This window comes from Humulus lupulus, chromosome 4 (assembly GCF_963169125.1).
Source record: "Humulus lupulus chromosome 4, drHumLupu1.1, whole genome shotgun sequence".
NCBI classification, from domain to species: Eukaryota; Viridiplantae; Streptophyta; class Magnoliopsida; order Rosales; family Cannabaceae; genus Humulus; species Humulus lupulus.
This window is the reverse complement of record NC_084796.1, coordinates 108,139,267-108,162,686: the sequence shown is the minus strand read 5'-3', so window position 1 is coordinate 108,162,686 and position 23,420 is coordinate 108,139,267. Positions and strand designations below refer to the sequence as shown.

Below are 23,420 nucleotides of genomic sequence, written 5' to 3'. Positions count from 1 at the left end.
ACTATTGAGGAACTGAATCCAGCGAGCAATGGACAGCACCCTTCTGCTAATAGAAGGCATGACAAGTCAAGCTCTATGATCAGGGGCCCCCCACGACATAATAATACCCAAGAACCCACCGAACAATGCAAGCCTCCCCCTGACGCTCGAGAGATACCAACAAGAGGAGGAAATAGTGTGACCAGCAGGTTACGCCATAGCCAATCACGTTTTCGGGACGGTCATGACTATAACAAAGTTGATTTTGGCCGAGGAAATGTTGGTCGAGGGAAAGGAGAGAGAGGTGGAGAAAGGAACCCCCCACCAAGAGAAAATAAGCCTGCAAGCCAGAACGCTGGGGGCAGCCTAGGCAACCTAACGATTTTGATCGGTTGGGCGCTAGCGAGCAAAGGCGCAGAGATGACGACTTGAGAGATGTGCTCAGTGATAGGTGTGAAAGGAATGATGAGTACACTCCTCTGGCACCAGTCATCCCAACAATCCCAGAGGTCGTGCAGGCTCAAATCTATGTGCTAAATTAGGTCGTCCAACAGCTGGTGGGGAGCCGAACATCCCATATCGAGTATGATTGGAGAAGGGGCACTACATTCATACAATGAATAGCAATGGCAGAAACCCCTCGCAAATTCTAGATGCCAATATTGCCCAACTTCGATGGATATGGGGACCCGGTATCTCATGTGAATAAATTTGAGATACAGATGGACATCCAGACGGTGTTAGATGATACTCCCTGCAGAATCTTTCTAGCCACCCTATTTGATACTGCTCAGGAATGGTTTTTTAAATTCCCTCCTGCTAGCTTAGTGTCATGGCAGATGTTTGTGAATGAGTTCTACGGGCAATTCTATGCTGGTCGTGTGCACCTGACTGAAGCCAATCAGCTGGTCGAGATATGCCAAAAGGAGGGAGAGTCCTTAAAGGAGTATGTCCAACGTTTTATGCGAGCAGCAACTGGAGCTAAAACAGTTGGGGATGAAAGGAAAATTATGGTCCTTACTGCTGGAGTGCGGCGCCACCCACCCCTCTAGAATAGTTTGAGGAAAAATGGGGTGAAGAATACTCAAGAATTCTTGGATCGAGTAGATAGGTACATCAAGCTCGAAGAGGTGATTGCTAATGAAGGGAAGTCACCTGCGAAAGAACAGGGGCCAAAGGAAGATCCCACTAAACCGCCAACGGGTCAGATAAACCCAATGGCAACGACAAAAGCAAGGTAACGATAAAAATTGTTGAAAGACAGCGAACAATGAGCCATCGGCGTTCGAGAGTAAGCATCCTAAGGGAAACATGTACAAGCCAAGATTCACCAACTATACGGCCCTTGTCAAAAGCAGAACGGAGTTGTACCAGGCGTCCAGTTCCAGTGTCCCTTACAAGTGACCAGCGGCAATCAGGAAGGATATCTCCAAGAGAGATACAACAAAGTTTTATCATTTTCACAACGACTATGGTCACGACACCAATGAGTGTAACGAGTTGAAAGATGAAATTGAGTTCCTTATCAGATAAGGACACCTGAGGAGATACGTACGATCCACTAGAGGATCTCAATGAGAGGCTGAAGGAGGCAACGAGCAGGCGCCTGTATGCCAACGCTCGTCATCTTTACAACCAGCTCCTGTGGCAGGTACATTGCTAACCATCTGTGGCGGACCACACTTTGTAGGAGATAGTGGGAAGGCAAGGGAGCGATACACTCGGAACTTACGGCACAACGAGGACATCAAAATGATGAATGTGGAGGAACAAACTTCCAAAAAAGCTCGAACAGAAGAAAAGCTAATAACTTTCTCTGAACTTGACGCTCAGCATGTCCGATTCCCTCATTCGGACCCTCTGGTCGTGGACGTCCAGATAGCCAACATGATGGTTAAGCGGGTGTTAGTTGACATAGGGAGCTCAGTAAATACCTTGTACAAGTCTTCAGTAGAAAGAATGAAGTTGTCAGTGAAGGACCTGGAGCCATGTAACCAAACCATTTATGGTTTTTCTGGCGAAGGGCTCGCACAAACATGGTCGATTAGGCTTCCGATTATAACAGGAACTGCACCTGCAAACAAGACATTACTCACTACTTTTATACTAGATGATTGTCCTTTTGCGTATAATGCTGTGATTGGAAGGCCTATTCTGGTAGACCTGCGAGCTGTAATCTCGGTCTGGCACCTCACCATGAAGTTCCCAACTAACACGGGGGTAGGATGTATGTTAGGAAACCAGTGAGAAGTGAGGGAATGTTGTAATTCCTCGATTTCTAAGGCAAAGAGAGGTGGATCGAGGGAAGGAGCCAGAAAAGAGTTGCAATTGGCTGATGAAATGCAAACCCAATCAGGTGAGCTCGTCGCCAAATAGGGTGTTACCCAAAGTGATGATAGGGATTTAGATCCTCGATTTGGGGATTTTGATGAGGAAGTGGGACCAGTGAAGAACCTTGAAGAGGTCCAACTCGATAAGGAAGATCCGACCAAGGTTGTGAAAGTTGGTAAAAACTTACAGACAACGACAAAGAAAAGGATGGTGGAATTTTTGAAGAAGAACCAAGAATTCTTTGCCTGGTCACATAAAGATCTGGTTTGAATCACCCAGCAGTTATCAGCCATTTCCTGAACATAGATAAAAAGTTTCCACCAATGCAACAGAGAAGAATGTTGCTCAACAAAGATAGATTGAAAGGAAGAAGTCGAAAAGCTAAAGGAGAACGGATTCATCAGGGTAGCGATTTATCCATCGTGGGTCTCTAATCCTGTACTAGTTCCCAAGCCGAATGGCAAATGGAGAACATGCGTGGATTTCACAAACCTTAATAAAGCCTGCCCAAAAGATTGTTTCCCACTCCCAAGGATCGACCAGCTGGTCGATGCAACTTCAGGGCACGAGATCGTATTATTCATGGATGCATACTCTGGATACAATCAGATCAGTATGCACCCACCTGATGAGGATCACACTAGCTTTCGGACCGATACAGGGCTCTACTGTTACAAAGTGATGCCTTTCGGTTTGAAAAACGCTGGTCCGACTTACCAGTGACTGGTCAATCACATGTTTAGGGAGCTGATCGGTGTAAACATGGAAGTGTATGTTGACGACATGCTGGTTAAGTTGAAGAAGGCAGAAGAACACATTGGGGACCTACAAGAGTGCTTCAACGTCTTAAATAACTATCACATGAAGCCGAATTCCCTTAAGTGTTCCTTCGGTACCGGATCGAGGAAATTTTTGGGATTTATAGTGAACTCACGAGGTATCAAAGCTAATCCCGAAAAGGTCAAGGCCCTGGTCGATATGAAATCACCAACAAAGATAAAAGATGTTCAAAGTTTAACCGGGAGAATTTCCGCTCTAAGTAGATTTATTTCTAAATCCACAGACAAGTGTGTCCCATTTTTCAATCTACTTAGGGGTAATAAAAAATTCGAGTGGACGGAGGAATGCGAGTAGGCTTTCCAGTCTCTAAAGTCTCATATGTCGCAGCCACTGATCCTATTAAGCCGATTGAAAAAGAAACTTTGTTCATCTATTTGGCGCTAGCGTTGTCTTGGTAAGAGAGGAGGAACATCTGCAAAAAGTTGTATATTATATAAGCAAAAGGCTAATAGGAGCAGAACTGCGGTATCCACCCATTGAGAAATTATCCTACTGCTTGATTTTAGCCTCCAGAAAGCTACGATCATACTTCCAAGCTCACCCCATTGCAGTACTCGCCGACCAGCCCCTACGGCAAGTCATGCAGAAACCAGAAGTCGTTGGTTGATTATTGAAATGGGCGATTGAGCTTGGATAGTTTGATATTTCTTATTCGTCGCGAGCAGCAGTAAAGGGACAAGCTTTAGCAGACTTTTTCAAAGAGCTCATTGGGCTTCTAGACAATGAACAGATAGAAGAGCCTAAGCCTCAAAGTCAAACTCCCTCTTGGAAGTTGTTCACAAACGGCTCTTCTAACGAGCACCACGCGGGAGTAGGTGTGATTTTGGAAATGCCTGAAGGACATCGATTCCACTCCATAATCATATTTTAATTCACAATGTCCCATAACAAAGCCGAGTACGAAGCGCTGCTCGCTGAGTTAAGATTAGCCAGGGACATGAACATAAAGTCACTTGAAATCTATAGTGACTCCAAGTTGGAGGTTTATCAAATTACTAGAGATTATCCAGCCCGGGGTCTGAAGATGGTTTCTTACTTGAACAAATTAAAAGATTTGCTGGCACAATTTGAAAAATATACTTTCCAACAAGTACCTTGCAACTAGAACTCAAATGCTAATGCGTTGGCCAAATTAGCAAGTGCAAAGGATGCTGTCACATTGAATATTGTGTCTGTTGAATGACTGTCCGCACCAAGCATCAAAGTAGAATGTTATACCCAGATTTCGAGCCATAGTAAATATGACCTCGAAAGCTGAGTTCGCATTAAATGGTCTCGTGAGGGTTAGGGTATGCTCTACGATTGTAAACCGAGCCTGCAAAGTATGATACATGACCTCGAATGTAGTGACCTCGAAATGATCTCGATCTCGAAAGATAGCTCTGAGAGCCCCTCATCTTCGGGAACAACTTCGGAGCAGGGATATTGAGCTCGATGTACTATCTCGAAAGCAATGTTAGCTCGGGAGATGTCAGTGGCTCGCACAATGACGTGAAACCTGAGATGCTGAAGCCTTGGAGATACGCTATGACCACCTTGAATATCTACAAGTATTGTAAGCATGAGATGTAATCCTCATTTATTGATATAAATCCCCAAGAATCGTGGGATATTATTTAGTCAGTTATGCGTTTCCTGATCTATGGGGGACATTTCCTTATATATCTGATTATTGGCATTTAAAGCCATTTATTTTTATTCACAAAAGAGTAACTACCCAAAATATGTGGGATAGTATTCTGCATCCTTCTCTATAAATAGAGAAGCCATGCACCATTGTAAGGGAGGGAAATTCTAATCCTTGAGAGAAAACTCTGGAGAATTCATGCTAAAGAATTGTTCAGAGATAATCTTGAGATTAATAACAGAGACTCGTGGACTAGGCAGATTTAACTGCTGAACCACGTAAAAAACCGTGTTTGATTCGTTTGTTTATTTTTGGCCATTGTTTTAAATTGTTTACGTGCTCTCTTCTTTTATCTGTTGACGAAAAACGGCGTCAACATAGAAGAAAACTCTCTAGTAATTCAGGCAGCAGACACATGGATGGCACCCTTCATTCAGTACTTGACGCATGGAGTACTGCCAACAGATAGAAACAAAGTAAGAGCCCTCCAGAGGCAATCTGCTCGGTTTATCCTGGTCGAGGAAATCTTATACAGAAGAGGATACTCAATGCCACTCCTAAGGTGTGTTTCTAAAGAAAAAGCCAAAGAATTAATGTGAGAAGTCCATGAAGGTTTATGCGAAGATCATGCTAGGGGCAGAGTTTATCAAAAAAGATCCTAAGGCAAGGATACTTCTGGGCAACAATGAATGAAGACTCTGTGGATTTTGTTCGAAAGGGCGACAAGTGCCAAATATTTTCTAAGATATCCTGAGCAGCCCCTAATGAGCTAAAATAAATGCAAAGCCCATGGCCATTCGTAGTGTGGGAGATAGATTTGATTGGGTCTTTGCCCACAGGAAAAGGCAACATCAAGTATGCGGTGGTTGCAGTTGATTACTTCATGAAGTGGGCCGAAGCTGAGCCACTTGCGACCATCATGACCAAGAAAGTGCTGGATTTTGTGGTCAAGAACATAGTGTGTTGCTATGGATTGCCAAGAAAAATTGTCTCAGACAATGACACAGTTTGATAGTGATTTGTTCACGAATTTTTGCGAACAGCATGGGATTATCAAAAGCTTTTCTTCAGTAGCTCATCTGCACGTAAATGGACAAGTTGAGGCTATTAATAAGACACTAAAGGATACTCTAAAGAAAAGGCTTGAAGAGGCGAAGGGGGCATGACCAGAGCAGTTGCATGAAGTCCTCTGGTCGTATAGAACATCCCATCAAACAACAACAGGTCATACTCCATTTTCCCTGGCTTATGGATATGGAGCTATGTTGCCTGTTGAAATAGATCTGCCATTGCATCGAAGGATGGCATACGATCAAGATGCCAATAGTAAATTATTGATGGAATCTTTGGATTTGGTCGATGAAAGGCGCGAGCAAGCCCAACTCCGAGTAGCAGCTTACCAGCAAAAGGTTACTCGGTATTTCAACTCTAAAGTACGTGAAAGAAAGTTTAATGTGGGAATTCTGGTACATAGAAGAGTATTTCTTAACACCTGCGATCAAGCTACTGGAGTGCTTGGACCAAACTGGGAAAGACCATACCAAATTGAAGAAGTCCTTAAACCAGGCACTTATAAACTTGCTCGCTTAAATGGAGATCTCATTCATCGCTATTGGAATGGAGAACAACTGCACAAGTACTACCAATAAAAAATTCTTCTTAAAGAATTGGCATGTATTAACTTTACTTTTTACAAGTTTATGAACAAGGGTCAAATTTTACAACTTTACTTATAAGATCAAATTTTTGATCACTCGTATAAACACGATTGTCCATTTATTATGAGAAATAAAAGGGATTGTGCGCAGCTAGTCAATCTTGCCAATTATTGTATTTTATTACAAGTATTTTCTCATTACGTGTGTTGTTTTGCTATATTATCATTTTTTATAAATCTCTATTACGAGTAGTAATGTTTGACCAAGTCTTGGTCAAGGCAAGTGACTGAGAACCTAAAGCTCCTCAATCACTTAAGGGGCATATAAGGTACCTAGTAAGCAAAGCATATCAACAAGTATATGTAAACACACGAGTAAAATAAGTGAAAGCATGCTACGGTACATAGAGTATTTTTCAAAATTTTGTTAAATCAAACCGAAGAGCTATGCTAAGTTCTGTCATGCGAATAGGATGTTGTAATATATTGCAAATATTAAAATATCTAAATATTAAAAGTAAATTGTTTTACACCGCGAGCAATTACTGCTCGGATGTAATTCTCTGTTTAAAAGAAATAGTTGTCCATGCAGTAAAAATATATTGTCTTAACACTACAAACCGAGGTCTGTGTGTCCCAAGTTACAAATTTAAATAAAAAAAAATAGAAGGAATTATGAAGTAGGAGGATCTTGAGGAATTTGCTGGTCGATGGAGGCCCCAATTTCTTCGTCTGCGCCATCAATACCTGTAGCCAAAGAGATTTTAGGGGAGGGTAGAACTTTCACTCTCTCCTACTCTTCAAGGCAAGCCAGACACCTGTTTATCTCAGACTACCTCATACGCTCTGATAGATAGCTGATGTCCGCCCCGCGGTTATGATTCCTATAAATATAGAAGTATTTAAAGGTGGCTCCCTTGTACCTCTGCAGGTTACTGGCATTGGTCTCCTCGATCTCTTTGATGCATTCCTTCAGCCCCTCAGTCTCCTTTCTTCTGATGACCGGATCATCTTGAAGCTTAGAAGCCTCCTTAAAATTAAGCAAAGAAGCCTCCTTGTGACTTCGCTTATGCCCTTATGCAGTAAAGAAAGCAAGTGAGGCGGGCTAAGATTCCATTCGAAGTAACGTAACAGGATTCGATGTTGCACCATCTTCAACTCTTCTCTGGATCCGGAGTTTTTCGAGAAAAGGTCCCATCCTTCAATATCATGATTGGGTCGACCAGGCTAGATCATGAGTGAAATATCATGATCGGGTCGACCAGGCCAGATCATGAGTGAATAGAAAATCGAAAACGTACATAGCTGTTCCAGCTGAAATACTTGGAATAATTCTACCACGTACTTCTCTTTAGTTTCGATGGCTTTGGTCAAGGTAGCCTGGATGCTGTTTCAGCTCTTCGGCTAGCTTGGCTTTCTGTTCGAGCTGCTCAGCATTTTTCTTCTCGGCTGCCTTGAGCCACTCGGTGTATTTCGCCTCAGCCGTCTTAAGCTCCTCAGCATATCTTTCCTCGGACGCTTTGAGCTGCTCGCAAAGCCTCTTCTCGTACTGAGCAGTCAGGGCCCCCGAGCGGAGCCATCTAGCGCTCATGGTTAGAACTCCCTACGATTAAAGAAAAGATAAAATTGTTATTGGAAATAAAATGACAAGATAAACCAATAAAGTTCAACAAAAAAATAGCAACTTACATTGAGCACTTTGTTCAGCGCACGGTTAATGATCTGATCGACTTCCATGGAGTCGGTACCGACGATGGCCTCTCGACTGTGTCGGTGCCTCGATAGCTTAGTCAACCTATCTTTGGCCGAACTGAGTACAATGTTTGTCAAAGCCTCTCCTGTCTGATCAGGATTTGTCTAGTCAACAGGAGCTGGAGGAGGTTGGTTAATAGGCGCTGGAGGACGTGTCTGGTCAACAGGGGCTGGTGGAGATGTCTGGTCGATGGGAGCTAGAGGAGGTGTTGTTTCCTTGGAAGGAAATGGTAGTGGAGGATCCGCGATCTGAACCTTTTTTTTCGGAGGGTTGCTGCTACGCTCTCCGTGATGTTACCTGCTCCCCTTTTTCTTGCTCGAAGGAGCAGTGGGTTCACGTTCATTGTACAGGTCGAATAGATCTTCAGCTGACATGAATGCAAAATAGAAGTGAGCGGTCAGACAATATATATTAAGATACCTACTAAATCAAGGAAATAAGATCAAAGAAATTACAAGTAAAATACCCGAGCTACAACTACTGGCCGCTACATTATTTATTGTATTATTGCTACATTCACTCACTGCCTTGAAGAAGTCTGAATTTAAATTAGGCGTGTATTTAAAGTTGCCGTCCCCATCAAATAAAATGACAGGGAATGGGAAAACTATCTAAGAGTGAGAAGCCAGTACCGTTCTCATCTGAAGATTCCAGAATAGGCTCGGGGTGTTTAGAAACCTTCTTCTTGCCCTTTCCTGGAGGAGCAGGGACAGAAGTTGCTCGTGGGGTACTAGAGGGTTCCCTGATGTCACTCTCATTGTCCTCCTCCTCGGAGGTTGTGACACATCTTGGTGCTGCTCGGGAACTTCTCCACTGGTGGCACTCCCCGCAATTGATTCCCTCGCGTCCTCGTGAGGTGCCAGAAGGCCAGACAGCCTTAGATTGTTCTACGTGACCATCTCTTTGATGCTTTTTTCTATATTGGTCATGCTCGCTAGGGATGCTGCTTGTATCTCCATTTCTGGAGTAGGAGCCGGTCAATGCCATGGACCTAAATGACACCAAAGTTCTAAGGAATATGTAGAAAAGCTAAAGGGAATTGAACGATCAGTAAATAAATAATTTACCTCCTTCAATGAAGGTCAGATTGTTGGCGACCAGGTCTGGTGTGTGGAAGTACTTTCCCACATTGGACTTGTGGGTAATGTCACTCATGAAGGTGCGAGCAGATTCCTGGTGGTAGAAATGGAAGAACCCCGTGTTGTTGTGATTTGGGTTAGACTTGAGATCGAACAAATAAATGATCTGGTGTGGTGTCGGAACATGCCACTTCTTGTGGTTGTACATGATATAGAGAGCAGAGAGCACTTTATATCTGTTTGGGGTGATTTGGAAGGGAGCGACCTCGAAATAGTTGGCCACCCCCTGGAAAATTGGATGAAGAGGCAAGGTCGCCCCTGCCTCAATGTGATATCTTGACCAGGCACTGAAGGCGCCCCCAGGTAGGTTTTCCCGCTGGTCGATTGTAGGCCTAAGTAGGGTTATCCCAGGAAGTCCATACTTCTTAAGATAACTCCATACCATCCTAGTTGTAATGTCACTAGGAGGTACTACGTACCATTCGACCTCTGGTAGAAGAACGTCCCGAGGTTGAGATTTTGTTTGGATTTCTGGCTGGGAAGTGTTTTCAGGTTGAGGGCTGGTCGAAGGATTTTCAGTCCGAGGAGCAGGCTGATTGGCAGGAGGAGTAGTTATTTTCTTTTTCTTTTGAGCGATGAATTTTACGCGACCCATCTTGGCTGGGCTGGTCGAAGATCTATTTGAAGGGTTATCAGAAAAAGGAATTTCAGGAATTAGTAGCAACGACTGTTCTTGATCTTCGAGTAACTGCGTGAGCAAGTCGTCGTCGATTGGCCTCTCACCTCCCCACAGATCGTGCATGAAAATCTACGAACAGAGAAGGGAAGATGAGAATCTACGACCAAAAGACCAAGAAAGTGGAAAAGTTGGAATAACGTTGCTCGTTTATAAAAGTTAAGCTTTTATACGACCAGCATCATTCCAACAAAAACACTAAATTCTATGCGAACAGTTTGGAAAACGGATTAAAAAGCAGAAGTCAGGAATAACTTTTCGACAGTGTGAAAGGGCAGGAAAAACCTAGTTTTTTCTAAGTGCTTAAAAATCAAATTTTTACTTCGATTTTACTCCCTAAATCTATGATCCTAACTCCCAAACCGATTCCTAAGCCTCATGTAGTGTTTTTCCCCTTATCATATCATGTTCATGCCTACATGCCCAACTATCCCAAATTATTTCTTCAAGAACATTCGAGAATCCAAAATCTGAAACAAACCAGAAACTAAATAGTGCATGGCATCTCAACGACGAAGAAGTTTGAGAAACTTACTTGGATGAAAATGGATTCAAATTCCCAAGACGTAGAATGGTTGGACAGAAACTCTGTGGATCGTTGGAATCGTCTGCATTTTTTGGGATTTTTACTCTCTGTTCTTCAATGTTCTTGAGGAGAAAATGGAAAGTAAAAAGTATAAAGTAAATTTGAGGAGTTATTTATATTAGTCGAGGCGCGGTTACTAAGGTAATGATGGGGGGGTTATTTTTTGAGGCATGAAAAAGCGTGATAGCCGTCAAACAAATTTTTGGGAAACTACAATGATATGATTGGTTGCCTTTTTCGAGAAGGCATGGATGGCTCTAACAGATTTGACAGGGTATACGAAAGGCTTGTTGTCTAAGTTTACTTTATGCTGGTCATAGTGAAATAAACTAGGGGCAAATGTTTACCCAAAAACAGCCCCTCATGATGTGGCGGGATTGGTTCACACATGGGAGGCATGTGACGGCTTTTAGTGAGTGTACCCTGCTTGGCCATCGACCAAAAAGTTATTGCTTTATCAAGCATCATACTTACAGATGACCAGCCTGGTTGCATACATTCATTTATTTCCTTTATTTATGCATGTTGACACGGTTTTTCGCAAACAATGAATTATATGAATAACTAGGATGGATTAGTGCTTAATGATAAACCGTACTAAGAAAGTAATAATACTCAAGGATGTTGGAAATTAGCTGCAAAGAAAATGATCACTCCTTTTTACGTGGTTCGGAGGTTAAAATCCACCTAGTCCACAAGTCAATATTATTGCTGTAAACTTCTCTCTATTTTTACAGAGTATTTGCATTACAGATTGAATCCAACCCCTTGCACTACCAAGGATCTTGGTATTTATAGGAGAATGATCTCTGGGTGAGTATTGGGGTCATCTCGTGATCTCTTGATCCTTCACATCATCTCTGTGACATTGATGATTAATATCTAAATTTTACATTGAAGTGTGGTATAATCAACAGATAAAAAAGGTAATGGGCCGCATGGCCTAAATCAGGCGTGTCGTGTCTGATCACGCACGTTTATATTGCATATCTGGGAATTCGAGAATAAAACAGACATGTGATGTTTGTTTTATACACGTTTATATTACGTGGTCAACTTTATGAAGACCCTGAGGCACGTCAGACCTTTGGCGTACCACGAGCTTAACGTAATGTTAGCTCGTTCCTTTTGATGCCATATTACACAAAATGGTTCCAGGTGATAGGTTGCTAAACGTCTCATCAGCTCGAGCTATTTGTATAGGGGATGGCACCGAATGTCCGTTGATGAGAGGTGAACACGTGGTGCATCGATTATGGCTTATTATTAGCTCTCTGTACCCGAGCTGTCTCAACAAGGTACGTGCTGATTTTCAGGGCGTACATTTGCCCCCCAAGTCCCTGCTCGTGTTCCATGACGTCACTTCTGACTTACATGGTAGGGACTTTTAAACTCCTATTGTGATCGTCCGGACCCTGTCCATTACTTGAGTATCGGACACGTGAAACGCCGTGATTGGCGTCTGTTCGAGTTTCAAGGACTGTATCAAATGTCCTGGCCACCTTTTTGCCGCCGTTTTGTCTTTCGAATTATTTCCCTCGTATCTCGCAATAATTTGATTGGACGGTTCTTGTTTCCTCATGCCTCTTATGTAAAAATAGGGTTGGCAATTTTTAGTACTCATCACCTTTCATTCAAAAAGTTTCTTTATTTTCTCTCTTCCCAGTTTCAAAAGCTATTCTTCTTCTTCTGATTAAAAGCCTAGAAATCCCCATACTCTCGCCACAAAAACCCTTCAGAAGTCCAGTCTTAAGGATTCTTCCAAGACTCCTGCTTCTACGCTTCCTGCAACCTTCGTTTGGAAATTATATTGTAAGTTTCCTGTTTTTCATATGTTTTGATTTCCTTTTTTTTTTGTCATGCAAATCTACATTCCATAGTCATAAACAGCAGGTTGTTTCTGAATAGCTTTTGGAGCATAGGTTCTTATTTTAGGCGTATTAAGTAGATCCTAAAACATGTCTAGGATTGTGATGTTCATATCTAGGTAATTTCTGGGTAATTTTAGGAAATACCCACTCGGGATATGGAAGACGAGAGGATTTTAGGGTATAAAACTTGGTAGCTTAAGGGTCACGTTTCTTGAGCAGTTTTTCTTTAACACCATTTTCCCAAGGCAAGTAGTGGCCTAACTTGTCTGACACACGGATCCCTGAATATCAGTGGTCTATTGGAAATCCTAGGCGCGTGGCATCACCCAGGCTGATTTTGCATCAGCTCTCAAGTTAGGACATCTTGCCTTAGTTATTTCTCATGATAAAAAATTCTACGTCGCCCACTAAAAACTCCGTCTTTTTTATTCGATAGGTGATCTAATGGCACCCAAGAAAGGCGCATCTAAGAAGAGCACAACTAGCTCGTCGTCCCAGCAATCTCAAAAGGGCAAGGAGGTCGTCCCTGATTCCCCCCTGCCTGAGTTTGGCCCCGTGGTGGAGAAGAAGGTCGCGGTCGCTCCTGACGCCTTTTTCGAGGTCGAAAGGATTGTTTCAAAGATAATGACCCAAGGACGGGTCAATAAGATCCTGCTATCCCATAACATCGATGCTGGGACAAGGGCCCTCATCACCTGTCCTCCCTACAAGGGGGAGCGGAGCTGCGCACCACTCCAAGATGATTTTGCATCCTAGAGTGATGAGCACTTAAAGGTTGGGGCCACTACTACAAAAATGGGATTTCCCGACAGTTTTTAACTGTCGCTATTGAGCAATGACGACAGTCAACTAACTGTCGTATTTGCCTATGCCGGCATAGGGGTAGCTACGCCGACAGTTAATAGGTATCGTCGTTGCTGTCTACGCCGATAGTTAATAGGTGTCGTCGTTGCTGACTACGCCAACAGTTAATATGTGTCGACGTTGCTGGCAACGCCGACAGTTAATACGTGTCGCCATTGCTGGCAACGCCGACAATTAATAAGTGTCATTGCTGCTGGCAACGCCAACAGTTAATAAATATCGCCGTTGCTAGCAACGCCGACAGTTAATAGGTGTCGTAATAACATTAAATTTATATATATATAAATAATAATTTTTCAATATATATTTTTTAAAGCTTTTAATTATATTTTTAACAATTAAAGTTTGATATAAATTTAAACAAAAAAATTACACATAATTAATTATTATTATGATAACTTGTAAAAAAAATTATATTTATCATAATAAAAATTCATATACATACAACATTTATTCATACAATTGAAATGTAAATAATACATCAAATCCCCATGAGACTAAATAATTCTCAATAAAAATTCATTATAATATTATAAATCCATAAACTTCAAAATATATAATACAACAATTCTCAACAAAACAACATAATTCTATTCTCCATATCCAATCATGTTTCTTTTCTCAATATTCTTCCCAATAAATCTAGGTATCCACCTTAAAAGTCAATCCTATGATATTCCCTGCACCAATGAATTAAATACTTCAAATTATAATTAAATAGTATATCTTACCATAATATATTAACGAATGAATAAGAGAACCAACAATATAAATATGTAAATTTTGTTAATTAATCCCTCTTAGAGATTATAAACAAAAGCTGACCTTGTAAGAATGACGACAAAGTTTGAGACAATTGGGAGACTAATGATGTTGTGAATTACAGTATAACAAAATTCCTAATTTAATAATAGAATATCCCAAATTTAATCATCATAAGTGTTGACTGTCTTTTTAGCCAATGACGTGAGAACGTCAAATACGACAAGCCTTCAAGAGAATATAAACGACAACAGACAGTTTATGAACAGAAAGATAAACAACACAAGAGATTTTATAGTGGTTCAGCCCCGATTGTCAGTAATAGCCTAATCCACTTAGAGTTGTGATTTATAGATCTATACTCAAGATCAGATGGACTGAGCCAACTGAATTTCTTCAGTACAGATTGTGAAAATACAAGAGTTCTCTCAAATATCAGCACTTTCTCTCTCTAGAATACACAGACCCAATTTTCTCTCTCTAGAAAGAAGAAGCAACAGAAACCCCTCTCTTATCCCATAAGCTCTCTATTTATAGGCCTGGGATCCTCAACTGATATCCCCTTTCGATAGGGATATTTTATTATTCATCTTATATTTATATTACAATAAATGTTTAAAATACAACTGATTCCTCAATTTGAGTGAGGAGTGAGAGATTACCGGGTGCCTAGACCAATTCTTGCTAGAGTCGCTCTGGGGACTTTGACGTAGTCTCACATGCATGTTGATTACTCCTTCAAGCTTTCCTTGGACCAAGGTGATACAAGCTTGGCTCTCCTTGGACCAAGGTGGTCCGAGGCATCCTTCTCATGCCTTCTCCTTGGACCAAGGTGGTCCGATGCATCCTTCTCTCCTGTTTCTCTCCTCGGACAAGTCCGAGCATACCCCCTCCATTCAAGGTCCCTTCGGACCTTGTGGCCTTCTCCTTGGACCAAGGTGGTCCGAGGCATCCTCCTTGGCATCTCACCTTGGACAAGTCTGAGGCACTCTCCTTTACCATCTCCCAACTATGTTCGATCGGACATTGTGTAGGCTCTTCTTGTCAAAATCTAAGTCTCCATTCTTGACTTGCATGGGACTCCTCCTCCTTAGCTACTTACCTTGGACACTTTCGAGCCAACACTTAGAAAACCTTGGGAGGCTTACCTCAGACACACCCTTGGGGTCTCCTAGGACCACATACTCCTTAGGGTCTCCTAGGACCACTTTCTCCTTGGAGTCTCTTAAGACCACTTTCTTGAGTTCTCCTCGGACCTCATCCTTGGGTTCTCCTAGGATCACTCTCTTTAGCCTCCTAGGATGCATTTTGTCATCTTTATTACCATGCCATTGATCTCCAATTTTTGGGTATAACAATAAGGATTTCAAAAAGAAAAAAGAACGTATTATGAGCATTTATGACACTTTGTATGCCTTTAAAAATATAAAAGCACAATAAGTCTTTTAATCACCAACATAATAAGCATACTAATTATTTTAACATCATTGGCAAAAAAAGAATACCATAAATATAATTAACCATAATCATACCAGAAAGAAATATCCAACAAAAACATATTTATATATATATATACCAAAATCAATGAATGTAAAAAATGTATCACACAAAAGAACTTAATTACATAATTATACATATATACTCTAAATCTGAATAAACATAACAAAATCAAAGGCAAAGTATCCAACAAAAAATATATATACATAATATATACTAAAATCAACAAATCCGACAGCATATCCCCTAATTTACTACCCTAGCCATCAATCACATTCAACACCAACATGTCAGACAAATCAAACAGCACACAAGTTTTCATCCATATATCACCGCAGCACACAAAATTCTCTGAACCTACTTCACTAAGACATGCAAGTTCTCAATCTTCAGTTATCACCACAGCACACAAAATTCTCAGAACCTACTTCACTATGAATGAATATCTAAAATATTCAAACTCCACTAAAGTAATACAATTATCATTCAAAATTGTAAAATATTGAAAATTAAAAAAAAAATCAAATACAACATACCTCTTGCAATTAGCTACCGATCCAATGCTTTAAGACCAATCAAAATATTAACCTAAATATTATTATCAACATTATAAAAAATAAAAAAGTTAGATGTATGTTCTATATCATGTTATTACCCCAAGTCATGTATTGCTTCCAAAATGCTCAATATATACATGTGTGTGTGTGTGTTCTGCCCTCACTCCAAGATTGCTTCCCCCCAATGTTGGACATAAACTGATTGTTACAAATCATTGAACAGGAAAAATATAAACACCAAGTGTAATAAAATTGGACGAGTAAATAGTAACAGAATCTAAAAAGGAAAAAAATGCTAAAAAAACAAAAAGATGACTTCCTAATTTTTGAGAAAACTTTTATGGTCCTTGGCAAAGTACATACAACCCCAAACCATGACTTATCTTATGAAACTACCATAGGAACATGAATTTTGATAGACTAAATACTATTCAAAATGGTTAAAATTCCATGAAAAAAACAACATTCAGGTTGAAAGCAATAAACTGGGTAAAAGAATACTTAATAGGGAAAAAAATGTCTATTTTTTTAATTATTATCTAGACTTAACTAGCCTAGAGCTTAATAGAAAACACACTGCTGACTACCATAGTAAAACTAAATAAATGAAGCTTCACACCAACTACTCAAGTGACTGTTTATGAGGACGTAATACTGCATAATGTTAGCAATTGTACATCATAGTTCAAACAGTTAAAAAACCAACTTCTGTTCTGAAGAAAAAAAATACCAAATCACCCAGCTAGACCAATACGATGGTTACTTGCCATGTTGGTTTTCTAGCACCATACCATACGGTAGGCCCAGTTCTCATGTTGGTTTTCTAACACAATACCATATGGCAGGCCTAGTTGTAATCATACGGTATTGACATAGGGACCATTTAGCTGAGTTCCCATACATGCAAGACTTAGTAGGGTAGCATATGACATAAGGGCAAAAGAGCCAAGTTCTGATACTATGGTAAGATTTATTTTATGTTAAGGAGCAAAAAAAATCACAAGATAGGAAATCAACTATCTAAATCTGACACGTAACATCCCAAAATAAAACCCATTCTGCATCAGAACCTAGCCCAAGCCACAATTTGTGTACTATCAAAGAGTTTAAGAAGTAGCTTTAACTTGGAGCCCATCCATGATTATTTTCATAATCTACATTTTTCAAATCTCAAAATAAGTATAATAAAGAAGAAACTAACCTGACTTGAACTGTAGGCCTCACCATGAGACCAGATCTCTACCAAGCCAAAGCTTGTGCAAGACCTAATGTAAAAGACTTTTGTATCGTTGGAGTGATGCGTGTTCCCCATTTATTCTAATACAACGTTCTAATAAAAATCTTATCAGTTTGCAAACCTTGCAAGAGAAACTAAATCTCATCTCTCCTAGATATTGACCTTGAGCTTGAAAAAGACCTCCACAAACTTGTAAGAAAACACTTGTACTTAACCCCTCACGAGAGACATAAGTCAATTACCCATTTGGAAATTGCAAATCAATGAAAGACTGCATAGAGAGAAATATACAGATACATAAGGAGGAGAAGAAGAAGAAAAGTGGTCATAAAAATAAACAAAATAGCCTAGTGAAGGGAGGGATAAGTATTACAGATATTACATCTCAGTGCAAATCCACTGTTACAGAGACCAATTATAAAATATAATCACTTCATACTTTTTCTTTTTAGTATGACTTCATACTTTACATGAAGTTATAGTTTCAAAAAAGATAAAACTAAAATAGATCCATATCAGCATTATATAATACGATATGATGTATATTGTTCTTTATAGTATACTTCAAACAAACTTAAGCTGATGATATAACTATGGGCTGTTTAGAAGAGGTTGCAGCCAGTAAAAGCTTGGCTTATTGACATCCCTGACAGTAACAAATGAGGTGAAATCACCATGAAAAGATAGTATTCATGAACCATAAGTGATAAATTTAATAGACATGTTTCAGTCTATCTTCAGTCAATGAACAAACTAAAGAAGTCTAGATTAAGCTCAAACCTCTTCTCGCATTTCCTCTACTGAATGTGTTCCAAGTATGACTCGTTCTCGACAGGCTGAAATAAGCTCTTTTTCTAAAAGGGACTCCACTCCCTCAACTTGAATCATCTTATCATCCTCCTTGATCCTGTCAAATTATGATGAATATATACATTACAGAAATGCCAAGCAATATTGTCAATTTAAAAAACTCATCATCTGAACCAAAAATATAACTATGAAAGGATAATGAAAAAATTATAGTCTTTTTCGAAGCATATAACACAAATATGCATCTGTTCCAAAGGGGCTAATACCCATATATTTGCACATATTTACTAAACGTGGTCTGTATAAAACAACCTGAAATGTAAATTATCAAATCACCATAACATCACACAGACAAGGATAATATTCACCTGTAAAAGAGCAAACAACTTCCCAAATAACTTATGCTCATAAAAAAATTCAACCTGCTAATGTTGTCTAACGTAAGTTCATCACTGAATAGCTTGGCAAAGCCTAAAATCTCGTTGTTAGCAACACGCTCGCCTGTTCTAACCTGTAGAATGGCAGAACACAGCCAAATGCAGAATGGTAAAACATAAATCATAAAAGCTTTCTTTTCTTATGGAATGGAGAAGAAAGATTAAGAGTTAAATCCTACCTTGTTCATAAATTCATCAAGATCTTCTGCTGTCTGCTTAACTTCTCCACTTCGTGAGGTTTTTGATTTCCTTTGCCATTTCTTTTACTGTGTCTTGAAGAAATTTTGCATATTCTATTCTTGCATTTAGCTTTCTTTTCAATTCCTCCTACAGTGTAAATTTTAAAAATGTATTATCACATTCCTAGACAAATGGAACTTGGAAAACAAAACGGATATTTCAAAGGGACGCAACAATGTTAAAATTAAACTTTGGTTCATGCTTACAGTAATGTTCATTGATGATTTGAAACCAGCATAAAAAACATTTAAAATATACATTTACCGTAAGTTATGATTGTCAAAATGTTTCATGGACCATAAGCTAAAACCACTTATATAAAGAGGTACTGGTATTAGTTTAAAGTAAAGCTATCCCATTTTGCATCAGTTAAAAATTTATAACAAATTTGATTATAAATTGAAGCCTAAAAACCAACTGAACAGCAGCAAACACTGAAGACCAATCAACTGATAAGATTTTATTGGAAACAACAACTTAGGAAATAGTCTATGCAAAACAAAATCTTGATTATTCTTTTAGTACAATCACCAAATTCTAGATATAACAAGGGGATGTATGTTCTAATAGTTGTTGTTTAGAATGTTTACCTGCTCTTTAATCTTGTCCTTGATGTTTGATGGTAATATGTTAGGGAACAATTTAAGGAATACTGGCAGGAAGAATTCCATGAATGGAACTATAGCTTGGCATCCAGTTTCGGCATCGCACAGTCGGATCTTCAACTTGGCATCCAGTTCTATGTGACAATAACTATTATCGTTCTCTTTCCACCAACACGAGCAGCAATCTAAATCGAAACAAGGACCATCTTGAACATCAGGCTCAACCAAGTACAGAGTTCACGAGCTAGTGATATCCGTTTTATTTTCACGGCCATTGTTCTACACATCAACGATACATGTAAATATATAATTATTTATATAAATACACACACATATAATTATATAAATATAGATACATCAGATTTAGGTACACTATAAACAGATTGAAAAATACATAAAAAAACTAAAGAAATGGTAGAAGAGAAATTATTAAAAAAAACAATAAATAACAAAATAAACAAAATACATGGTTGTGAGTAGATCATATGAGGAAATGAAAAATAGAAGAGGTTGAGAAGATTACCAAAAACTCAGAGAGGCAATAGAGAGCAGAATGGTTCGCAGAAATGTAGAGAAAATGAAAAGGCGATGATGAAAATGGTTTACATTTGTATGGTTACTATATATGCTCTCCCCTACTGGGCTCGGCTCGGCTTTAGGAGATCAGCTCGTGGTTCGCATCTGGTTCGCCTAGTTTGAGTTGGATTGCAAAGGAGAGGAGAGGCGTAAGGAGAGAGAACAAGTCCTTATATAACTGAGGTTTGGGTTTGGGTCTCTCCGGTGGGGTTTCTGCGTTTGGGGTTTGGGGGTTTCCGAGTATGGGTCTCTCCATTGGGGTTTCTGTGTTTGGGGTTGGGGGTTTCCGAGTATGGGTCTGAAAGTGAAGGGAGAGACAGAATGGTTTCTGTGTGAGACAGAGAGGAAGAATAAGAAGAAGATAGAGAGGGAAATGAAATTTTTTTGGTGGTTTTTTATTTGGTTTCGCGCGAAACAAGATGGCTTGTCTAAAATATTTTTTTTAAATATTCATAATTTAGTATTAATTTTTACAATATTTTTCCAAATAATAAAAAAATTATTTTTTAACTAATAAAAATTTTATATATATGTTAAAGAATAATATAGTTAATTTTATAAATATGTTAAAGAATAATAAATTTAAATTTTGATATAAAAATTATTATAAATATAAAAGTTAATAATATAAAAAATTTAGAAACAAAAAAAATATAATTTTAAATTTTTTTAATAAATACATCATTTTTATAAATATATATGTTTACATAATTTAATTTATTTTTAAAATTATACTCTTCATTAATTATAATTTTAGATTTTTTATTTGAATTTTGGCAACATTTTATAACTGTCGGCATTGGACTTTTATTAACTGTCGGCGTTGGGGTCAATAGCAACACATTTTAACTGTTGGCATTGGTCTCGAATTAACTGTCGGTGTTGGGGTCAATAGCGACATATTTTAACTGTCGGCATTGGTCTCGAATTAACTGTCGGCGTTGGGGTCAATAACGACAGTCAAAAGCAACGGTGACAGTTATTAGCTGTCGACGTTGGTCTCTATGCCTACAGTTTTTAAGTGTCGACATAGAGTCCTGCTAAACAATTGCGACAGTCAACAGAGTTGACTGTCGTGGTTGGGTGTCGGGAAAGCCCAGTTTTGTAGTAGTGGGCCTTTCTCCCCCTTGACCAGTATTTTGCGGACTTCCTCAACTACGTGAGGTTGACGCCATTCCAACTCCCCCCAACTCATATCGGCTGTTGGCGAGGTTGAAGTACCTCTTTCCGAAGCACGAGTGGGAGGTCCCCACTCCGGCAGACATTCTCTACTTCTACTACCTCAAAGCTAGCCCAGACAAAAGGGGGCGAGGTGACGGGTTCTACTACTTGACCCAGTTCCTGAACTTGCCGTCAGTAATCAAGCTGTTGAGTCTTCCCAACGACTTCAAAGACCAATATTTCATGTTGAATGGGTTTTGCAATTGCGAATACCATTACTTCAACCGTCCTCGTAAGTTTCCTTCCCATTCTCAGCTCGCGCAATTATCATTTTTTTTATTCTTAGATTTTTCACGTGTATACTGATTGGAGCATTATCGTGCAGTCATTTTTACGAGGACGGCCAAATCAATGACCCTTGGTGGTCAGTACGATACCCTGACAGGGCGTCCACCTAGTGAGAAGGACTACCGCCAGCTCATGTCTGATGACACGATGTTGGCGTGTAAGTTAATCTCTGCAGGCCAGACTCTGGCTTTGAGGAGGACGCAGGCTACTTATGTAGTAGCTTGCGAGCTGGCGCCCATCCCCGAGGGAGGCGTCCTGGACATCGATGGTGACGAGCAGGAAGAGGAGATGCCACTTGTGCGAAAGAGGCGAGCTCCTGAGATTTCTCGAGAACCTGAGGTGGACCGAGCTCAATCGTGGGCAGCAGCCGGCCCCTCCAGCCAAGGTAGCCCATACCCTTTTGGGACCTAGACAAGGAAGCCGCAGATCTTAGGCTAGTTAGGTTTAACTCGAACCATCTCGTGCATCGTCACCAAAGCGACCCTGATCGTAATATAACCCTACTCCAGTGTGTCGACCAAATAGTACTACGTCACGACATGGGCCGTCGTAGGGCCACCGTAGCAGTAGATAACACCTTGTCTTTTAATTCGGCCATCTGTGAGGAGCATGGAACCAATCTTAGGTCGTGGCCATCCCTTCTCCAAGGTGTTGTTGCTCCTGGACTTGGGCAATATGTAGAGAAGTCCAGTCCCGAGGTAGAGCCCAACCCGGAACCTCCCCTAATCCAAGAAGTGGTTGACTTAAAATTTCCTTCCCCTATAGCAACTTCGAGGTCGGAGGTCATGGAAATAGACTCCTCTAGCTCGGAGGGTAGCATTTTTGCTACTTCGAATGTATTTATTATTATTATCCTTTTTTTATGAATGTATATGCATTTTTAACGCATTTCCCATTCTGTTTTCAGGCGAGGAGATGGCACAGAGAAGGGAACCTTACATCCGCTTGATGTTCCAGGAAGGGAGATCCAGCGAGGGTCCCCTTGTCAAGAGGCTTCGGCCTACTTCAAAGAAAACACCGCCCCCGGCTGTGGCTGCTTCCCAATCCCTGGCTAAGGGGAAAGGCTCGGGCTCAGGAGTTCTGCCCGCCGCAGCCCGAGAGAAAAGAGGTCCAACTGCGCCCCCTCCTCATTTTCCTCTACCTTCTGCTTAGGACCGGGTAGCACTGGTTGGTCACCCAGCTCCAGTGGTCCCTGTTGCCACTGTTCGCATTCCCGTCAACCCCCAGGATCTGGAGCTGATTCCAGACACCTTTCGGGGGACCGTCTATGAGACGATAAACTACTCAGTCGAGCAGTTTTACAAGGCCAAGCCTAACGACCTGAGGGCGAACGAGGAGAGGAGCCCGGAGAATGTCATGGAGTCTGCCTTGGGGATGAACCTCACAGTGAGCTTTTCCCTGACCTGAATTTCATTATATGTATATTTTATTTTTTTGGAATGTGCCTAACTGTTTCTTTGCTTTTTTACAGGTGGTCTTGGCTCAACACTACAGCATATCTTGGGCCAGGGCCAGGAACAAAGAACTCAAAGCTGAGCTAACTACAGCCCAAGCTGCTCTCATCGTCGGTCAACAGAGCGAACAGAGCGCCAAGGGTGCTTTGGCAGCGGCCCAAGCAGGTGAACAGGTGGCAAAGGCTGCCTTAACCACTGCTCAAGAAGGCGAGCAGGCAGCGAAAGCTGCCTTGGTAGCCCTTCAGGCTGAGCTCGAAGGGGACAAGGCCAAACTACTGGAGGTTGAGGCAGCCATTCTGGAGGAGAAAAAGGCATCGACATCCTCCATGGAGATTATCTTGTACCACTGCTGGGCCTTCAACCAGGACGACAACTTCTCCTTCATGGCCTCCGACGTGTGGGTGCACTACCTC

At 40.6% G+C, this 23,420-nt stretch overlaps 1 protein-coding gene across 8 annotated transcripts; it reads right to left on the bottom strand.

The window, feature by feature from the left end:
• Positions 1–13,755: 13,755 nt before the first annotated feature.
• Positions 13,756–20,447, bottom strand: LOC133830707 (uncharacterized). Of its 8 annotated transcripts, XR_009892174.1 has the most exons (8): positions 19,992–20,447; positions 19,454–19,747; positions 18,803–18,950; positions 18,609–18,697; positions 18,157–18,283; positions 17,341–17,647; positions 16,119–16,170; positions 13,756–14,003 (listed from the first exon to the last, which is right to left on the bottom strand). XR_009892174.1 is itself a non-coding variant. In XM_062260747.1 (7 exons), exons 3-6 carry the CDS (start codon positions 18,809–18,811, stop codon positions 16,132–16,134), a joined length of 318 nt encoding a protein of 105 aa, XP_062116731.1. In that variant the 5' UTR covers positions 18,812–18,950; positions 19,454–19,747; positions 19,992–20,447; the 3' UTR covers positions 13,756–14,003; positions 16,119–16,131. The 8 variants fall into 8 exon arrangements, 3 of the variants coding, with proteins under 3 accessions (XP_062116731.1, XP_062116733.1, XP_062116732.1); XR_009892172.1 differs by having other exon boundaries at positions 16,119–17,647; XR_009892171.1 differs by having other exon boundaries at positions 13,756–16,337.
• Between the last annotated feature and the right edge of the window lie 2,973 nt (positions 20,448–23,420).

What these genes read in the sequence shown, in the direction of transcription:
- LOC133830707 (XM_062260747.1), bottom strand. An exon ending in AGTTGTTTGCTCTTTTACAG is followed by an intron (nt 18,284 to 18,554) that starts GTGAATATTATC and finishes ATAATTTGACAG; the next exon opens with GATCAAGGAGGATGATAAGA. An exon ending in TAGAGGAAATGCGAGAAGAG is followed by an intron (nt 16,171 to 18,156) that starts GTTTGAGCTTAA and finishes AATAATATTTAG; the next exon opens with GTTAATATTTTGATTGGTCT.